Below are 18,014 nucleotides of genomic sequence, written 5' to 3'. Positions count from 1 at the left end.
AAGGTTTTGCAGACTCTGACTAACAGTACTTGCACCACTCGTTCATTTTGACTTCAGTATCTTGTTCGGTTTGGACCTGCTCCAGGTTGGCTACCGCTATGTCTGGCACCACAAAGCATGCCGCCAGTCCCAGCGGTGTTGCTAATAAGAGGTCAGAAAGCACCCCTGGAAATACAGGGACACAGGAGGAGTTCAAACAGTTGTTTTTAAGCATAGTGTTCTGGCAAAGCTTGAAATAACAAGAAATTCTTTTCCCCAATCCACTTCACCTTTAGCAGCAACGTAAACTCAAGAGAATCTATCTAAAGAATAAAAGCGTAATATGCTAATTAGACTGGACAGCCAAATGACCTTCTGGACGTCCTTCCGGACAAAGCCGGGGCTGCAAGGGCCGGGGCTGCGAGGGCAGAGCCCCTTGCATGAATTTCCTGCATCGGGCCTCTAGTACAGTGGTCGGCAAACTGCGGCTCGTGAGCCACATGCGGCTCTTTGGCCCCTTGAGTGTGGCTCTTCCACAAAATACCACGGCCTGGGCAAGTCTATTTTGAAGAAGTGGCATTAGAAGAAGTTTAAATTTAAAAAATTGGGCTCTCAAAAGAAATTTCAATCGTTGTACTGTTGATATTTGGCTCTGTTGACTAATGAGTTTGCCGACCACTGCCTAGTACAGTGATGGGCAACCTTTTGAGCTTGGTGTGTCAAACTTTGCCAAAAAACTGAGCATAACTCGGGTAGTGTGTCACTTTGAGGAAAAAACATTATTTCGCAAATGTTTCATCCTCAGGAGCAGCAAATGTTTCATCCTCGGCATGCGGCCGCGTGTCATCAGAAATGGCTACGCGTGTCATTGCTGACACGTGTGTCATAGGTTCGCCATCACTGGCCTAGTATATGATAAGAAAAGACTTTTCCCAATCTAGGCCTCTGTGGAGCTGGTCTCTGGCACTTTCTCTTATGAGTTGTGTCAACTATAGGTTAGAACAATCATCAGGGTTACTGTAAACTATTCCTATTATTTTTCCTTGTTTTTCTTATACAAGGAAAATAAAAAACAAATTTAGGAAAGAAAGCTATAGTGTTTAGAACCTCCTTCCATAGAGATATTTCTTACTGTACGGACCATTGCTGAAATAAAATGCCACCATGATTATGGATGGAATAAATGTTCAAAAACAAAACCCAGTGGAAAGTGGGAATGTTTTTTGGACATTAACTTAAAAAACACACAAAAACAACCGACTGAGTATTCTTTAGATCACAGGCACAGTAAAGTACACTTATACTTTACAAAGACTCAAAGGAAAAGTAGTCAAGAAACCTAACCAAGAGGTAGTGGCAAAAACTAAAGGAATAAAAAACTACAATGGAAATTCAAGAGTTCCTATTTCTGGTCTCTGTCACCTAAATAAATGCAAAAACAGCTGAGGCAACGTAAGAATGAAGCCTGACCTCTGACAGGGCAGTGGTGGCTAACGATGACTACGAACCTGATTTATATGAGCAGGATGAACCTGGTGTGGGTTCCAGCGCTTCCTTCGATCTGCTGTGCAAATGCTGAGATACAGGAACCCCCTGAGATCTGAGAGACAGAAATACATGGTGGCCAGAGGCACACAATGGAGCGACGGGGCGGTGGAGAGGCACCTGAAGGAGAGAAAGACTTGGAGCCTGGGCTTGTTCTAAGACTAAGCAATGAGGGAAGTGAAGAGGCAAAAGTTATACCAGACAACAGGAACAACACGACTAAAAACCAGAAGATGTGGCAAGAGTTCAGGGAACTATACAACTAACTGAAAACTGACCGAATTTTGTTTAAATATAGCCACAAAGGTTAACTGATCCATTATTTGACACTATTGGCAAAAATGTTCATCGATGAAACACAGTAGAGTTTTTCAGGTGAGGATAGCAAATTGTGCAAAATTTTGGTGCCAGTTCACACAAAGGATCAAAATGACTTCACAATAAGGACAAGACTTTGCCTAAGATTATTTATGTGAAACAGAATTCCGAAAAGACAGTAATTATGGTTTTGCTGAAGCCAAAGAAACGCTGCCTCTGCTCTCTGGATGTGCCTCAGATGCTGCTGTCTGCACATTTCACTCAAGACCACATCACACGTAACGCAATGACACAAGGGCCCAAATTACAGGAGTCAGCGCTAGACCCAACGTCTACAGGTCACCCGGCGGAGCTGCTCTCCTCGCTCTCTTCTGGTCCTTCCATTTCACTAGTGAAAACACATACCCAACTGGCAACAGGGTCCCGTTCTGTCTCTGCACGAGCTGGAGGTAGAAAAGGTGCAGCACCGTGAAGAAGAGGTTGTGGGAAATCAAACGTCCACGAGGAAAGGGGAGTCCTGCAGAAAGGGGAGCAAGAGACACTCCCTCCCCAATTCTAATCCTAGTCCACTGTAGCATTCTGCATTCCCACTCCCTTCCCTGTTTTGCCCAAGGACCTCAACTCTAAACACCAGAATATGTTTTCTGTTGTTGTTAATCCTCACCCAAGGACATTTTTTCATTGATTTTTAGAGAGAGTGGAGGGGGGAGGGGGAGACAGAGAGAGAAACATCGATGTGAGAGAGAGACATTAATTGGTTGCCTTCCACACGCCCCAACCAGGGCCAGGGATTGAGCCTGAAACCAATGTATGTGCCCTTGACTGGACTTGAACCCAGGACCGTTCAGTCCATGGGCTCTATCCACTGAGCCACACTAACTAAGGCTCATGCTATTTTCAACTCACAGAAAGTTCTAGTTAAAAGAAGCCCCCCTTAAACATGCTATTCAATATTTTGTACATACAAATGTGTAGCAGAAACCTATTTCCACAAAATATTTCTTTAAAGGGGGGCAGTGGTGTCAGGGATGTGAAGTTTGAGTTTGAAGGCACTCGGCTCAAGTTCTAACAAAATGTAAATGAAGTATCTTGATTATTTTGAAGCTCTTGTATACGCCATGCTATTATCAATATGGCTCATGTCTACTTTTGTAAATGCCAAATACACAGAAAGGCAATTACCCTTCCAAGTTTAAGTGTTCTAGGACAACACCAACAACTCTTCAGAGCTGATAATACGCTTTGCTAATGTTAGAAACAGTAGTCTCAGCAAGTCAGGCATATCTGGATGGACAAAGCAGTCATGAGCATTTCTAAGTTATCTTAGAAAACTCTTCAATACTCATGTCTGACTAAGTGTGTTTCCGTCAGGATACCCAGTGCGTACCTGTAGCACGGCTCTTAAAACAGTGTATTACTAAATATTATGTGTATCGTGAACCAAGCCTCTGCATTAATCACAGTACCCTTCACCCAGGAGGTATTCAATAATTTGTTGCTATGATTCACCAAGATACCGGATAAGTAGTCTTAAGAATTCATCAAAATTCTACCTACTATCATGACATACTCAAGGTAAAAACAATAAATCAACCAGACCTAACATATCTGTATGTTATATCTATAGAACACTCCACCCAACAACAGCAGAATAAACAACCAACTCAAGCACAGAGTGGAACACTCCTCAGGACAGACCATATGCTAGGCAATAAAACGAGCCTCAATAAATTTAAAAGGGATTGAAATCACCCAAGGTATGTTCTACAAACAAAGTGGAACTAAAATAGAAATTATCAACAGAAGGAATTCCGGGAAATCCATAAATATGTGGAAATTAAACACACTCCTAAATAACCAATGGGTCAAAGAAAAAAAGTAAAAGGGGAAATGAGAAAATACTTCGATGAGATGAATGAAATAAGATGAATGAAAACAAAACAACTGCATACCCAACTTTATGGGATGCAGCTAAAGCAGGCTTAGTAGGAAATTTATAGCTGTAAACACCTACATTAAAAGGAAATTTGTACTATAGTTCATTTCAAATTGAGGTTGCTATTCTTTTATATATAAAACCCAAACCTAAAAGCAGGTAATACAAGAATAATTTTTCAACAGGTTACTTGAGAGTTTATAGATGAGAAGCAAACCCTTTTTGTGTGGGCTTTAATCCTAATATATAAAAACCCAGGGTCCGTAATGACCGAAGGCTTGACCGACCAGAAGTCAGTCCTGCAGTCAGTGCTGGTTTGCCGTGTGCCGCCGCTGCAGGCGAGGCGACCCAGCACTGACTGGCGAGGGAGCTGCGGATCAGGCCCGGAGAGAGGCCTGGACAGAGAAGCAGGGTCTGATCCATAGCCTCCGTGGCAGCTGTTGATCAGCCCTTGCCTCTCTCTTTCTCTTGGGGGCCTGGCCAGCAGCCGTGTCTCTCTTTCTCTCCAGGCCTCCACGGGGGCTGCTGATCAGCCCCACCTCTCTGTTCAGGCCCGGAGATAGGCCTGGAGACACTGACTGGCATAGAAACCGACCAATAAAAACCAAATCTGGGTGAACTGCGAGGAGCCAATGGCTGCCTAGGAGGCGGAGCTTTTGACGCTGACTGGCATAGAAACCGACCAATCAGAACCCCATCTGGGTGAACTGTGAAGGCAGAACCTAAGGTGGGGGCTGAGGAGGGGTTTTAAGGGCAACAGCTGTTTGTTGTAAGGTGTAAGGAAGCAGTTCAATTTTTTAATGACCGGTTTGGCAGCATAGTGCATATGGCTGGCTATCAGTCCAGATATAGGGATTATGTATTTTTGTCTGCCAAGAGCATCTCCTCCTGCTGAAAAAGGTTTTTCCCTCCCATTTAAGCAATCCTATCCTATATAATCTATCTATACTAATAAAAGGGTAATATGCTAATTAGACCAGGTTGACCAGCCATCTTCCGGATGTCCGACTTCCTTCCGGACAAAGTCATGGTGGTGGGGGCCGAGGCAGAGAAAGAAGTTGGGGGCGAGATCAGGCCTGCAGGGGAGGGCTGTTGGGGGTGAGATCAGGCTGGCAGGGGAGGGCAGTTAGGGGCGATCAGGAAGGAAGAGGCAGTTAGGGGCAATCAGGCCAGCAGGGGAGAGCAGTTAGGGGGCGAGATCGCTAGTCACTGCTTTAAGCACACAAGTATATATTCATTCTTTTGAATCTCACTGTGACTCTAGGAAGGTAAGTGCTATTGTTCCCATTTCACAGATGGGAGAACCAAAGCACAAAGCAAACTGCCCAAGATCACAATGCCTGAATGGCAGAGCTGGGATTCAAAAAAGTTAGGTATAGCCTGGAGCATGTCTTCTTCACAATACAATAGATGTTTCTCATTCCACACCCACAAGGAGGTGAAATTGAGGGAGTATCTACCAAAAGGGCCAGATTTTCCTCTAAATGTCATTTTGAATCACTTTTTAAAAGGTCTCTAGGTTTTAATGACACTGAGCATAGCCACAGTGAACTTTAGCCTAAAGATGTATAGTAGGTTAAACCTCAGCCATTAAGAAACAAACCAACCAACCCCTAACTGGAGCACTTCAAATCCCAGGCATATCCATCCGAGTAAAATATATGTAAAATGTTAACCACTTTTTATTTGAATATAACTTTATTGTAAAACAATTAAAGAGTACAAAAAAAAAGTGAAAATCACCTGAAATCCAGCTCCCTGGAGATAAGGTCTTTTAAGGGACCATTTAGACCATCTTACGTATTTAATAAGCAAACAGAATAGACAGCAATTTTCTATAAATGGGCTCACTCTCTAGTTTAACATCATCTGGGCATGAAAACAAGAACATGGAATCTGGACTCAAAGTGGCCTGGATCTAAATCTAATGTAACCTGGGCAAGTTACTTAATGTAAGCCTTAGCTTTCTGATCAGTAAAATGGGGATAACAGCATCTGTCATAGGATTATTGTAAGGATTAAAAGGGAATGCAAGTAAAACACTTAGCTTAGTGCAAGTACATACTAAGCACTCAATACACGAGTTACATGGTTACTTTTTAAAAGGGGGTTCATTTAACACATCTCTATGCAACTGTAGATATTATTCTGTGTTGATATAGATTTACATCAATATTAACAGCTTCAGAGTATTCCATTTTAAAAAACATAATCTGTTTATGAACCCCCTACTGATTGGCTTAGGTCCCCCCACCACACCCCCAAATGGTTATTCCATAGATTGGAAGATGCCCTTTTTACACATTTTAGTGTCTCTGAAATGCATCTTACAAAAGACCACATTTTATAACTTAATTGCAATATTTTATTTCCTAGGTGACATATATAGACTAATTGTAATAAACACCATAATGTCTATATTTTTTAAAATTAAGAATTTTTTTGGAACTCTTAAAAGTGGAATTGCCAGGTCATTTTATGTGCTGGTATATAGAAGCTGCTGCCCATGCCTGGCAAGTGCAAAGCAGGACTGCAGATACTTTACATTTCCGGTTTACTCATCCTGCCAGTTACGAGGTGCAGTACCACACTGTAGAGCAAGCATCGCAGTCATACCTGAGCACAAACCCCAACTCTGCCACTTACCAGATGTGTGAACAACAGCAAGTTACTTAACTTCTGAGCCTGTTTCTGCAGTCATGAGATGGGACTAATTTAGTGCCCCAATTTAGAAATAATGTATAACTTCATGGCATATAGTAAATGCTCCATAAATGGTAGCTATTCAATAATGACTTTAACTACCATGGCTCACAGAAGTGAAACTTGAAAGACCCCAAAGGAATATTGCATTTCCTTAGACGTTTCTTTCTCCAAACAGGGATGACTGGTCTTCAGCCAGCCTCCCAAAAGGAGTCTTATACAGGAACTGAAAGTTCATTCATTCTTACTACCTACTTGGAAAGAATCCATCCAGATGACAGGGGGATAAATGAATATAATAAAAGGCAATCAAATTACCTGCTGTAAGAGAACTCAAACAGTCCTCATTCTCAAAAGAGTAAATGCAATATTCTGGGTTTAGTCAACAAGATTGATAAGCATTCTTATCAACAGGCTAAAGCATACCGATACCAGACCAAAATAGTGAAGAAAAAAAGAAACAGCCCCAACCTCTTATTTTTTTTAGGTTTGGTCAGTTAAACACCTGAAATGGAGCTGTGTACCAAAATCCAGCTGTTGTGAAAACTGGAACCAATTAAATCCTATTTCTCGGAAGCATCCTCAATGCATATTCTTTTCTCAGTTACACGGGAGACTTATTCAAATGCCCCCAGCTGACCAGCAGAAATCCCCCAGTGTTTCCTTTCAGCCTCTCAAACCACCCCGGCCTTCATTCCTAGTCTCTAACACCTATGCGGGCACTTATCTATCTCACAACCTGGCTACTGCAACCTTCCAGGCTGGGACTCCAGGTTTACCTCTCTGCAACCCACTGTACACATAGGGCACCTTTCGTCATCCACTAAATACCTTCAGATGCTTCTTAAGGAAAAGATAAAACTCTGAGTTTTTCTTATCTGACTCCAATTCTACCTTATTCTCTACAATGTCACTCACAATCTATAACCTTATTTTAGCATCCCTATCTCAAACACAAGTACAACTACCACCCCCAAACAACCCCCCCTCTCGCCCTTCTCTTCACCTAGCCCCGTGGTCGGCAAACTGCGGCTCAAGAGCCACATGCGGCTCTTTGGCCACTTGAGTGTGGCTCTTCCACAAAATACCACAGCCTGGGCGAGTCTGTTTTGAAGAAGTGGCATTAGAAGAAGTTTTAAGTTTAAAAAATTTGGCTCTCAAAAGAAATTTCAATCGTAGTACTGTTGATATTTGGCTCTGTGACTAATGAGTTTGCCGACCACTGACCTAGCCCTATCCTATTTATTTCACAGGGTCCAGTTCAAGTGGTATTTCTTCCGCAGAGCTTTCTCTGACTTAGGTCTTACCCATCTCTTCCCTTCCTAATTACTTTGGCAGTTACAGGTGTAACACAACTTCAGCATTCCATTGAACACCAGTGCACTACTAAGTACTGATTGTGATCTTGCATAGATCATTTAACCTCTATGGGCTACCACTTCCTCATCTGTGAAATAGTAAGTCTAAATTAATAGATTTTAAAAGGTCTTCTTCTGTTAAAAAAAATCCTCTAATTTTACATACTGCCATATACTGTTTCAGATTAATCTTCATTTCTCGTATTTGATTTTAAGAGTACCTGAAGAGAAAAAGTACATCATCTATTTCTTCCCCAACTCTCAAAGCAAGTTATCCCAGGATGTGGCTCTAGGAGATGCTCAGTAAATGTGACAGTGAAATAGAGACATCAGTGCTGAGATAGAAGAAAACTTCAACGATCTGAGTGTGAACCCATTATCTAGTTCTAAAGCAGCTTTGTAACTGGGATAGGTAGTTAGTGCCAGACGAATAGATGGTCCACTGTTGGCTCTCTTCTTGAGTCGAAGGTCTGCCTTGATGGTAAACAAGAAAGGAATGAACACAGGTTTGAGAGCTCAAAACGGTTCTTAATTCCTGTGCAGCACTGTTTGAAGTATGTCTACATAGCCCCTAAATGGCAAATGCAACTTTTAGGTGAGCTCAGACATTTAGGTGTTAGGGGCCTGATCAGGGGACAATTCCTAGTACTCTCTCAAGTCTGCCCTACAATGGCGGGGCAACTGAGGGTCAGCTCAGCCACGCAAAGCCCGAAACCTGCAACAGAAGAGCAATTCCTCCCATTTCTATGCCCCAGTGCCCTTCCCAGAAAATACAAGCTTTTGTAAGAGGGGAAGTAACAAAGGCAGATATATTGAAGCATTCAGGTCTATTTCAGGCCTCCAGTAAAATGTCTTTAGTTTTCTCTCTTTTCTCAGGGCAGTACAAGTCAATGTGTAGATAGAAAGTCAGAAAGTGGTCTGCTGGAGGACAGGAATCAACATTAACCAAAAGCTAACCAGGAACTCTAAGACAGTGGGAGGATGCAATCCTTCCAAACTCTAGTCAGGGGCAGAGGGCTAAGCCCCTTCCTATTTCATTATATTAAAATAAAATGTATTAACACCAATATGCTCATGCCCCCTTTATCAAGAGAGGGCAAATATATCCCTATTTTAATCAAGTTAAACTGGTCAATGCTATTCCAGCCACTTCTAAAAACGTTTTAAGACCCTAAAGAGTTATCAAATCAAATCAGAGCCACTCAAATGAAGCCAGTTTCTCCTTGAATAATCAAATGAAGGAAGCACTGTTGTTTTTTACTTACAGCTCTTAACACAAAGCAACGTCCCTCATGGCCCTCCTCTTCACTCAGCTGTTACACAGAATTATGAGACAAAGGGCAACTACTGTATTATCACTTTTTTTTTTTGGAGTAAAATCACAAGATTACTAACAGCTAATGGCCACGGTTCAAAAGCAATAATGGCATTATGACTTCATATGCCAGTTATCTACCAAACTGGAAAGAACCAAATATACGTATTTTTCTCTCCCCAGAGAAAATCTTAAAGTAAGTGGGAGCACAGTAATTCACTCTCTCTCCCATCATGAATTTTCTGGGGGAATGTTAAACAGTATCACCTTCTCTAATTATAAGGTGGGGAGAAAAGGGTTTTATACTTGTTCAAGAGGTTACCAATTTAAGTTGGAGAACTTATAAAATGTTCATCGTCTCTGAAAGACTTCGGTGATAGTAAAGAGGGGAAGGTCTTGTCTAAAAATTCTTAAAAATCCTCAAATCCCTCCTTTTGTTTTACTTTGTTGCTTTAGTGCTAAATATGCAATGGGATAAACTTAAGAAAAAATATGAACCATGAGGCTTTCATTCAAGTTTCTATGGTAAGTTTAATAGAGAAATCAGTTTGTATTTTAAAAAACAACAATGCCCGGGCAGTGTGGCTTAGTGGTTGAGCATCAACCTATGAACCAGGAGGTCACAGTTCAATTCCCGGTCCGGGCACATGCCCGAGTTGTGGGCTAGATTCCCAGTAGGGGTGTGCAGAAGGCAGCTGATCAGTGACTCTCTCTCATCATTGATGTTTCCATCTCTCTTCATTTCCCTTCCTCTCTGAAATCAATAAAAATATATTACAAGAAAAACAAAAAACAACACTTGGCTCCAAAGGGTTTTCATACAGGCTACAAATGTGGATATTTGAGTCGCCAATCTTATGATATCACTGGCGGATTATCTGCTGAAAACAGTCATCACCTATGAAAACATCAAATTACCTCCTCCGTACACCAATGATACAGAGTAATTTCGCGGTCTAAGTTACATTTGCTCTGATTTCCAGCACTCTAAGAAAACAGAATCAGAAGACATACGTCATTCTAAAACCTATAGCTGGTCTGTTTGCTTTCTGACAATTTTGTGCTGACTTGGAGAATACCCTCAGAGATTTGGCATGACAATAACAGCTTTGAATGTAACACACAGTTTTCTTCTCCTTAAAGAGCTCTTCAATATCACCTTTTATGAAGTCCAGCTTACACATTTAACATTAAACTACTATGCAGTAACTTCAGAGAACTCTATGCCTTTGGCAATGAGAACAAAATAGTAGCTCTCCATAGGTCTGCGTAACTTAAAAAAAAACACATACAAAAAACTAGTTATTTTTAAAAAGGACCATATTTCTACATTTCCACCTTTTTCCTCTTTGTAAAATTCTAATCATTTCATTCAGGGATAGTCAACAAATAGTAGCAGTTTCCAGCAATCAGACTAAGGTTCAGAGAGGGAAAAAAAGTCAAAACTTGAGACATGGTGAATATGCAAACACTAAAGTTCAAGTTTTCCTCATTTAAAGTTGACACTATTCGATAACACCCACCTTGTAAAAAAGTAAGTTACATATCCAAAAGGGCAAGCTGCTCCAGTCAACTGGGTAAACAACATAATTAACATGTGCCAGGTGGAAAGTGAATCCTCATGTAAATAGTGGGGTTCCAAATGAGCTGCAAACTGTAAAGCAGCTTATTTTTTTTCTAAACTGTCAGCAGGTTTCTTTTGTGCAATTAGAGTTTAAAATGGGGTAATTGCTCCTCAAGTTTCTTCTAAGAATATCGAAATCTGACTTGTACAACAGTAAACTGAACCTTATTATTTAGAACTCCACTGGTTTTTTTCAAAAAAGAATAAAAACACACTGAGTTCTTTAATGAGTTTTGGCATGTATTTCTAACTACCTCTCTAAACTAGGGGAAATTAATTTCTAACCGACCAGGATCATATTCCAGAACGCAAACATCTTTTCACTATGTAAAATAAGACTAATGGAGTGCTTTTACATAAATACTTCAAGTTTAGGCCTTTCAAAACATCCTCTAATTTTTTAATAAAACTCTCCAAGGTAAATCAACCTACTTCCTTACTACAGTTGTATTGCTTTGACTTCACTTGAAATAGTACCAATATCAACAAGCAAAAAGAAATACTCGAGGCATTCACACAAAGGCAGTTAAAGACCATACATCACACACACCACCCTCTTAGGTCATATTTAATATTCGACTCAGCGTCCATCTCAGCTATCCAGATCTCACACGATGGCAAATGTTAAAAGTGGGCAATGAAAGGAGGAGCACGGCTTCTTTGTGTGTTGCCGGGCAAAGAAGGTAGGTGAGTACAAGGAGAGGCCATCTCAGTATTTGCTTGGCAGCAACACTTACCTTGAGGATGTCCCCCCTTTTGAAGCTCAGCTCGTCGTCTGCAGTGGCTTTGAAGTCATATTTGGCGATGGCTTCCATTCTGAGCGCTGCTCAGGGCTCAGCAGCCTGAAGCAGGGGGAAGGGAGTCTTCCCTGCTGAAGCAACCCAGCACTCTGGGCTCAGCCTCGCCTCTCCTCTGGGACTGGCTCCTGCACTCCGGGACACACAATGCCACCCTGAATCAGAAGACGGATGATTGAGAGAAGTGGCCGGATTGAAGGCAGCCCCGCCCTGCCAATAGGCCTGCTGTCCCAGCCCCCACGCCCCCTGGTTAGGCTGGCTCAACCCTCCTCCCTCCCTTCCAAGCCAGAGCCCTGATCTCCTTCCTCTTTTCAGCCTCGGGCCCAGGCGACTGACAGGCCCGCCGGCCAATGGTGGCAGCAGCTCGAGCTATTCCAGAACACACTTCCTCTTCCTTCCCGCTGGGTGCGCACGGTGAGCAGGAACCACACCGGCTGGAGTCCCGTTTGGTTTCCACCTTTCCTCCCTCACCCCTTACACTCTTCTCCAGGCACAAAACAGAGCCCACTGAAAGAAGGCCTCCCCCTGGGGATGCACCCTACTTTCCTCAGTTAAATAGGCCTGTCTCCCTCCTTTCCCTGCCAACCTTCCTGCTTTTCTGAAAATGCTGGGTCCCGATCCATAGTCAAAAAGCAAGCAATGCAAGCTTTGGTCCTGAGCTGCTTCTAACTCTTCTCAGAAACTAAACCTTGGTCTGCTCCTCGGAGAGCAGGAGAAAGTGAACACAGGACCTACTTTTTTTATTCAGTTTACTACTCTGAGCAGAAGACACCAGAGAAGAAGGTCCAACAGCCTTTTTTCAGCCTTTTGCTGCTGAATCTTCTGCTCTTCTTGCAATAAGGCCCCTAAAGACCCCAAAACTTTGGGGTCTCCACTCGCCCTTGAAATAGATCTCCAAGGTTTAGTATTCCAGAAGCAGCCCCCACATTATTTTTAACTAGCCTAAGGAGCAAAGCTGAAGTCCTAGTCTACATCGGAAAAAAAATCCTTTTTATAGAATGAGCTGTCAGAAATGGTGTCTGGGAAAAGAAAGTGCAGGGAGATGGTGCCAGAAAGTCAAACAAGTCTCCCACAGTCACCTGAGAACAACTGCTTTGCTGAGAGCCAGCGGAGTTCTGGTGCAAATTGCACTGTGCAGGTGGAGTCTGTAATAGCCCTCTGGTGTGTACCAGGCGATGGGGAACTGTGGGCACCACAGACAATCACTGCTGTAGTCGAGTCTCCAGCCCTGAATATGGGACACAACCTAGACCTTTGCAGAACTAAAGGAAAATAAAGCCCCATTCTTATTTCACCAGTCACTGTTTTCATACGGGCTAAATAAAAGCAGCAAACAACCTGAATACTGGCAGAATGGGGACAGACTATTTATAGTGACACTCTTCTTGGATAATTACCACCTAGCAGAGAACTCATTTGAAGGATACAAGTGATTATTATCCTTTTGTTCTGAAGTTACCAAGTGGGGCATTAATCAAGCATAGCTGCAAATGGACTAAGCGGAAAACCAGCGGGAATATTAAGACTGGAGAAAAATGAGTATCACCAAGGGGAAAAGAAATCACCTGGTAATAAAAAGTCCTTCAGTCAAATTCTAAAAGCCAAACATTCTACTGCAGGTAAACTAATAAACCAAACCAACGTTTACTCTATCAGGCCAGACCTAGCCCCAAGAGAGCACAGAAAACAGTCTATCAAATATAAAAAAATACAAAGATCAGTCTCAGAGTATTTATTTTTGCATGTCTTCAAAAACCCCTTACTTATAACCTCTGTAGTGTAGTTCTTATCAAACTAATCCATGTATAGAACTTTAAAAGTCCGAGTACTGAAATTTATGAAAAAGAGCAGTTCCCTACCCCAACACCCACAAGTAATCACCCCCAATTTTGTTTTTAGCTTTCTCTTTGTATTCACTTACAATATTTCTAAGTAATATGCTTCTGTTGCTGTTTCTTAGTTTATTCCAGCCATCATCTATCACCCGAAAGATGAGGCCCTAACTATTCCACCCCTGCTAATATCCTCTTGTCCCATCCCAGCAATACCACATATTCTGGTTTAAGCAGTAGTATTACAACATGAAATATTGTTCACTGGTGATTTAAATAATGTATTGCAACTTCCTTTCTAGGACAGTCCTTTAGTTTTCCCCAGCATTAGTAACTGCTTTTCCTCTTTTGCTTACTTTCCAATGTGTGTACCTACATTTGATTGTTTATAAATGCTCCAAAATCTCTGCTACAGGCCTATCAATGTTTTCCACAGACCTGACTGCTTATGTGAAAGGGTCTCCAGGTCTGATCGTTAGGACTATGTATCAATGATGGGAACCTGAGTAATACTTGGGCAGATCTAAAAAAGCAAAGAGTTTCGTTTTTGCAAAATGGAAGTCAGACAGAAACCCAGGGCACTGTCACTGTCCAGGTACTATGTCGTAACAGGGCATAAATGTCTGTTACTCAGGATTTCAGACAACTGCAGTGTAACTGAACAGCCATAGCATAAAAACCAAGACCACTTTCAACACTTGTTTTACAGCTGTTACTCAACGCATCTACCACAGGTTTCCTAGAGAAAGCCTAAACAAACTAACAAGTGAAAATCATGTTTCAAGTGACCATGGCTTTGTCAGATATAACTTGATAGAAAAGAAACCCAAGCACAACCAATACTTCTGTGCCAAAGAGCACCTCGGAGGGAAAACCTGAAGATGTCAGCTTCACCGGCTAGCCACTGAAAGGAGCACACAGGCCGGCCAAAGGGACTCCAAAGGGTGTGTTTCATTGAAGACAGAAAAATATTTTATCACATACGCAACACTGATTACGAAGAGGAAGAAATCTGGGAGTGCACACAATGTATAATCATTCCAATAGAGGAGATGTTGCTGTTCACTTCCCAAGCAAATGGGCTGGGAGTGCACTCCACACCGAAGCCTAATGAGAGTATGTCTCAACTGTTCCCAGCACACACCTCCCCTGCCCATCCCAAGCAATGAATTTTAAGAAGCAAGTGTCCTCAGCTGGAAAATGGAAACAGCTCCTACCTCATAAGGCCATTTTGATTACTGACAGAGACAGCACCTGTAAAGGCCTTAACAGAGCCTCTGGCATAAAGCACTGAGGTGTTAACTAGCATCACCGGTCCCTTTTGAAATATTAGTCCACATGTTTCCACAGTCAATCTAGAATTTCTATCTACATACAGACTGTCTAATAGGCAAATTAACAGTCCTCTTAAGTATAAACTTTAAAATTACATTGCTCCACATCACAGTCCTAACAAAGTTCAAACATTTACACATATAAAAGCTAATCACATCTATAGTCACATATTCTATTAGGCTTTTAAATATTTGCTCTACATACACAGAAAAGTATACACTGAAGTTGAGTAATTTAAAGCCACACTTGTCTCATTATTCTATGGCTGTACTCCGTAACAACAGTTTTGGTCCTTGGACCAGCTGCATCAAAATCACCCCGTTCAGAGACTGATTCACTGTGGGGTGCCTTCAGGAGTTCTGCAGTGTAGTGGCCTTAGGCCCAGAACCTAATTTTATATAAGACTCACTGGTAATTCTTATGCCTGCCTCATTTTAAGAATCACTGCTGTACCACTATAAGGGTGCCTTAACCAGATTTTACACTCTGTGTTCCAGATAATGCACTACAACATCTTTAGATAACAAACATCATGCATATTCACTTGGCACAACTGGGAAAAAGCCAACTTTGACAAAACCAAGACTCTCGATGGTCATTCAGTAGTGCCAGAAAGCTCTGAATTAAGTAAGTAACCATTACTTCCTCCCAGGAGCACATGGTGGGTCTCTATTCTGTATTATTGCATTTCTCCAAAATCTATTATTCTTCTGCTCTAGGTAATAATTAGAACTGTTGCCGCACAACATGCAACACGATAACAGAAATTACTGAGAAAAATCTCTAAGTACCATCAAACCAGTAGCATTTAACACCCAATAATCCTTCACACCTGAATATACTTGCTGAGGAAGTGAACAGCCTCAAGCATTTAAATGCTTGCTTTTAGTATCAAAGAAAGCTGATTAAAAGCACTAACTTCTTTTTTTACTTTGGAATTCAGAAAATTCTGAACAAGGGAAGGGGCAGCAAGACAAAGTTTTTTCTTTCTCTCAAAAAAATCCAACAACAATAAAAAAGAGGGCTGATGCTAGCAGATGTAGGAAAAGATGCCTGATTTTTAAAAGCCTGGTAAAGTACACGTGAAACGAATTTAATACTCTACGTCAACTATAATTTAAAAATAAAATTCTTTTAGCCTGGTCAAAAAAATTAGTACTACCGCAATGGGCAAGCTCTAATTGATCAAAGGTCTAAATATATTCTATTCCCTTAAATGTTTCATGTTATCTTAATTCTATTGAAATATAGGTCTATGGTTGGTTTTCGTTTTTGTTGTTGTTTTTTTTTTACCTTAACTAACCCCCCCCATCGCCCCCCCCCCCTAAAAGCCAGTGAGAAGTCATACAGCCCCTGATCGACCCAATCTCCCTAATACAAAAGTGACACAGGAAGAAAAGCATCAGCTGGCACAAAAGCATGATCCTAAAATGAAGAAAACAACTAAAACACAAACGAAACAAGCAAGCTGCGCTGGTGACCTAGTGGCGGTATTGATTACTGAGGGATGAATTCAATCCTTTGAGCCTCTCCGTTCCCAGGGGGAGAACCGAAGGCTCGCATGGCTCTCTAGCAACCCTTCTGGCTGACTGAAGGAACACAGTGGACGCTTGCAAGTAAAGGCTAAAGCAGGGAAAGAGGCTGATTTCTCCGGAGAGAAAACGGAATCATCAAATGAGGGAGAAGACGAACTGCGCAAGGAGCAGAAAAACCTCGAAAAATTATGCCAGCGAGGAGACGACAAGAAAGAAAGGGAAGTAGATTAGAAAAAAAGTGGGGGGGGGGGGGGCAGCAAATGACTTGCATGGCACGCAAGTAAGCGTTTAGTCAGTGGAAGGGAGAGAAGTAGATAGCAAGGAAAGGCGACAAGTGGAGGAGCACAAAGTGAAAAGGGGACAAGAAAGCCAGAGAGACTAATGCTCATTTCTCTCGTGTCTTCTCCACTCTTTTCTGAGCGCCCACGGGGACCGAGAGGCCTCGAGTGCACTTCACTCAGCTCCTCTGCAGATTGGACTTTCACAGCATCCGAAGCCAGCCTAGAAGAGCCCCCCTAAACAAGCTGGAACTCATGCGGCTTCCAGTCCTACATGGCGAGCGTCACAAATGAAAACCACCAGTGCTGCTCTCTCCTCTCCCGCTGAAATCTTTCCTCGGAGCATTCCAACCACTCAGCCGCTGCTGCTTATTTTTCTCGACAAACATTTTTCAGAGAGTCGTTCGAAAAGGGGGGCCGCGTGGTGGGGGGGGACAGAAGTAAAGGCATCTCCACTGTCTCCGGCAGCAAACGTTCCAACGCACGGCAGTAACAGGGTTGGTGGGTTCCCTCCCGAAATTCAGCCCCAAGACACCAGGAAGATGGAGAGCTGGTGGCCGTGCAGGTCCAAGGGGCATCGCTCACCCCATGTGCAGCCCGCAGAGAATCCCCCGCCTCCGGGCCAAGTCAGACTGACTCACGGAATGAGTAGCCCGTGCTCTCGGGCTTCTTCCGAGGTCCTTCTGCGCAAACCCCCATGAAGAAGGCATGAAATGGAACTAGGAGCCCCCCGCCTTTTGCTCCGGGGTCCGGGGGCTCCGTCCGGAGCCGAGGGCCCGGGGAGGACAGTCCCCAGGAAGGAAGCGCCCCAAAAGAGGAAACGTGGAGTCCAGAGTCCCGGGGACCCCTCTCCTGCCCCACACCTCGCCGTCCCGACCCCCAGGCCCGGCGGCCTCGGGAGGCTGAGCCGGGTCCCTACGGGCCGACTCCCGCTTTGGAGCGGGGTTGGAAGACGCACCGAGCCAGCGCCGCCGCGGCCGGCCCCACTCACCGTGGCGCAGCTGCTCCGCTCCGCACGGCCCCTCCACAGCGGTGTGAGTGGCCGCCGACCGCGCTGCTGCTCCCCGAGGGCAGCGCCTATTCCGGCAGCTGTCACCACCACAATCTTAGTCGTCGTCGCCGCCGCCGCCGCTGCCGCCGCCCGGTCGCTGAAGCAGCACAGCCGCCTCGCTTCCGCTCCTCTCGGAGTCCCGCGAGAACTCCCCCGCCCCGTCCCGCCCCGCCCCCGCGAGATTTCCCCCGGCGGAAAAGGCCCAGAGCGCATGCGCTCCTCCGCGGCCGGCTACCGCTGTTAAACCTTCTAGATGCCAGGGCGCATGCGCAAGGCCGCCCCGCAGCAGGTGGCACCCACACGGCTCCGCCCTCGAGTCGCCTTAACCCATTCGGTGCCAGAGCCGGTAAATTACGGCGCAACCCTGAAGGAGGAAGTCTTCTGCACCGTCGAGTCACTTCCCTTCCC

General features: G+C 43.6%; 1 protein-coding gene across 2 annotated transcripts in view; it reads right to left on the bottom strand.

Moving 5' to 3' along the window:
- Positions 1-17,742, bottom strand: part of GRB2 (growth factor receptor bound protein 2) — a 58,376-nt gene extending 40,634 nt beyond the window's left edge. For both annotated transcript variants that reach the window (XM_079797137.1, XM_079797138.1), the window contains exons 1-2: positions 17,547-17,742; positions 11,516-11,730 (exon numbers count right to left, since the gene is read on the bottom strand). In XM_079797137.1, the coding sequence (XP_079653263.1) occupies positions 11,516-11,593 (78 nt within the window). In that variant the 5' untranslated portion in view covers positions 11,594-11,730; positions 17,547-17,742. The remainder of the gene's footprint in view (positions 1-11,515; positions 11,731-17,546) is intronic.
- Positions 17,743-18,014: the final 272 nt, after the last annotated feature.

Source organism: Cnephaeus nilssonii (genome assembly GCF_951640355.1).
Source record: "Cnephaeus nilssonii genome assembly, chromosome: 19".
In the NCBI taxonomy this organism is placed as follows: domain Eukaryota; kingdom Metazoa; phylum Chordata; class Mammalia; order Chiroptera; family Vespertilionidae; genus Cnephaeus; species Cnephaeus nilssonii.
The sequence above is the reverse complement of the archived record's forward strand: the minus strand, read 5'-3'. Positions and strand labels throughout refer to the sequence as shown.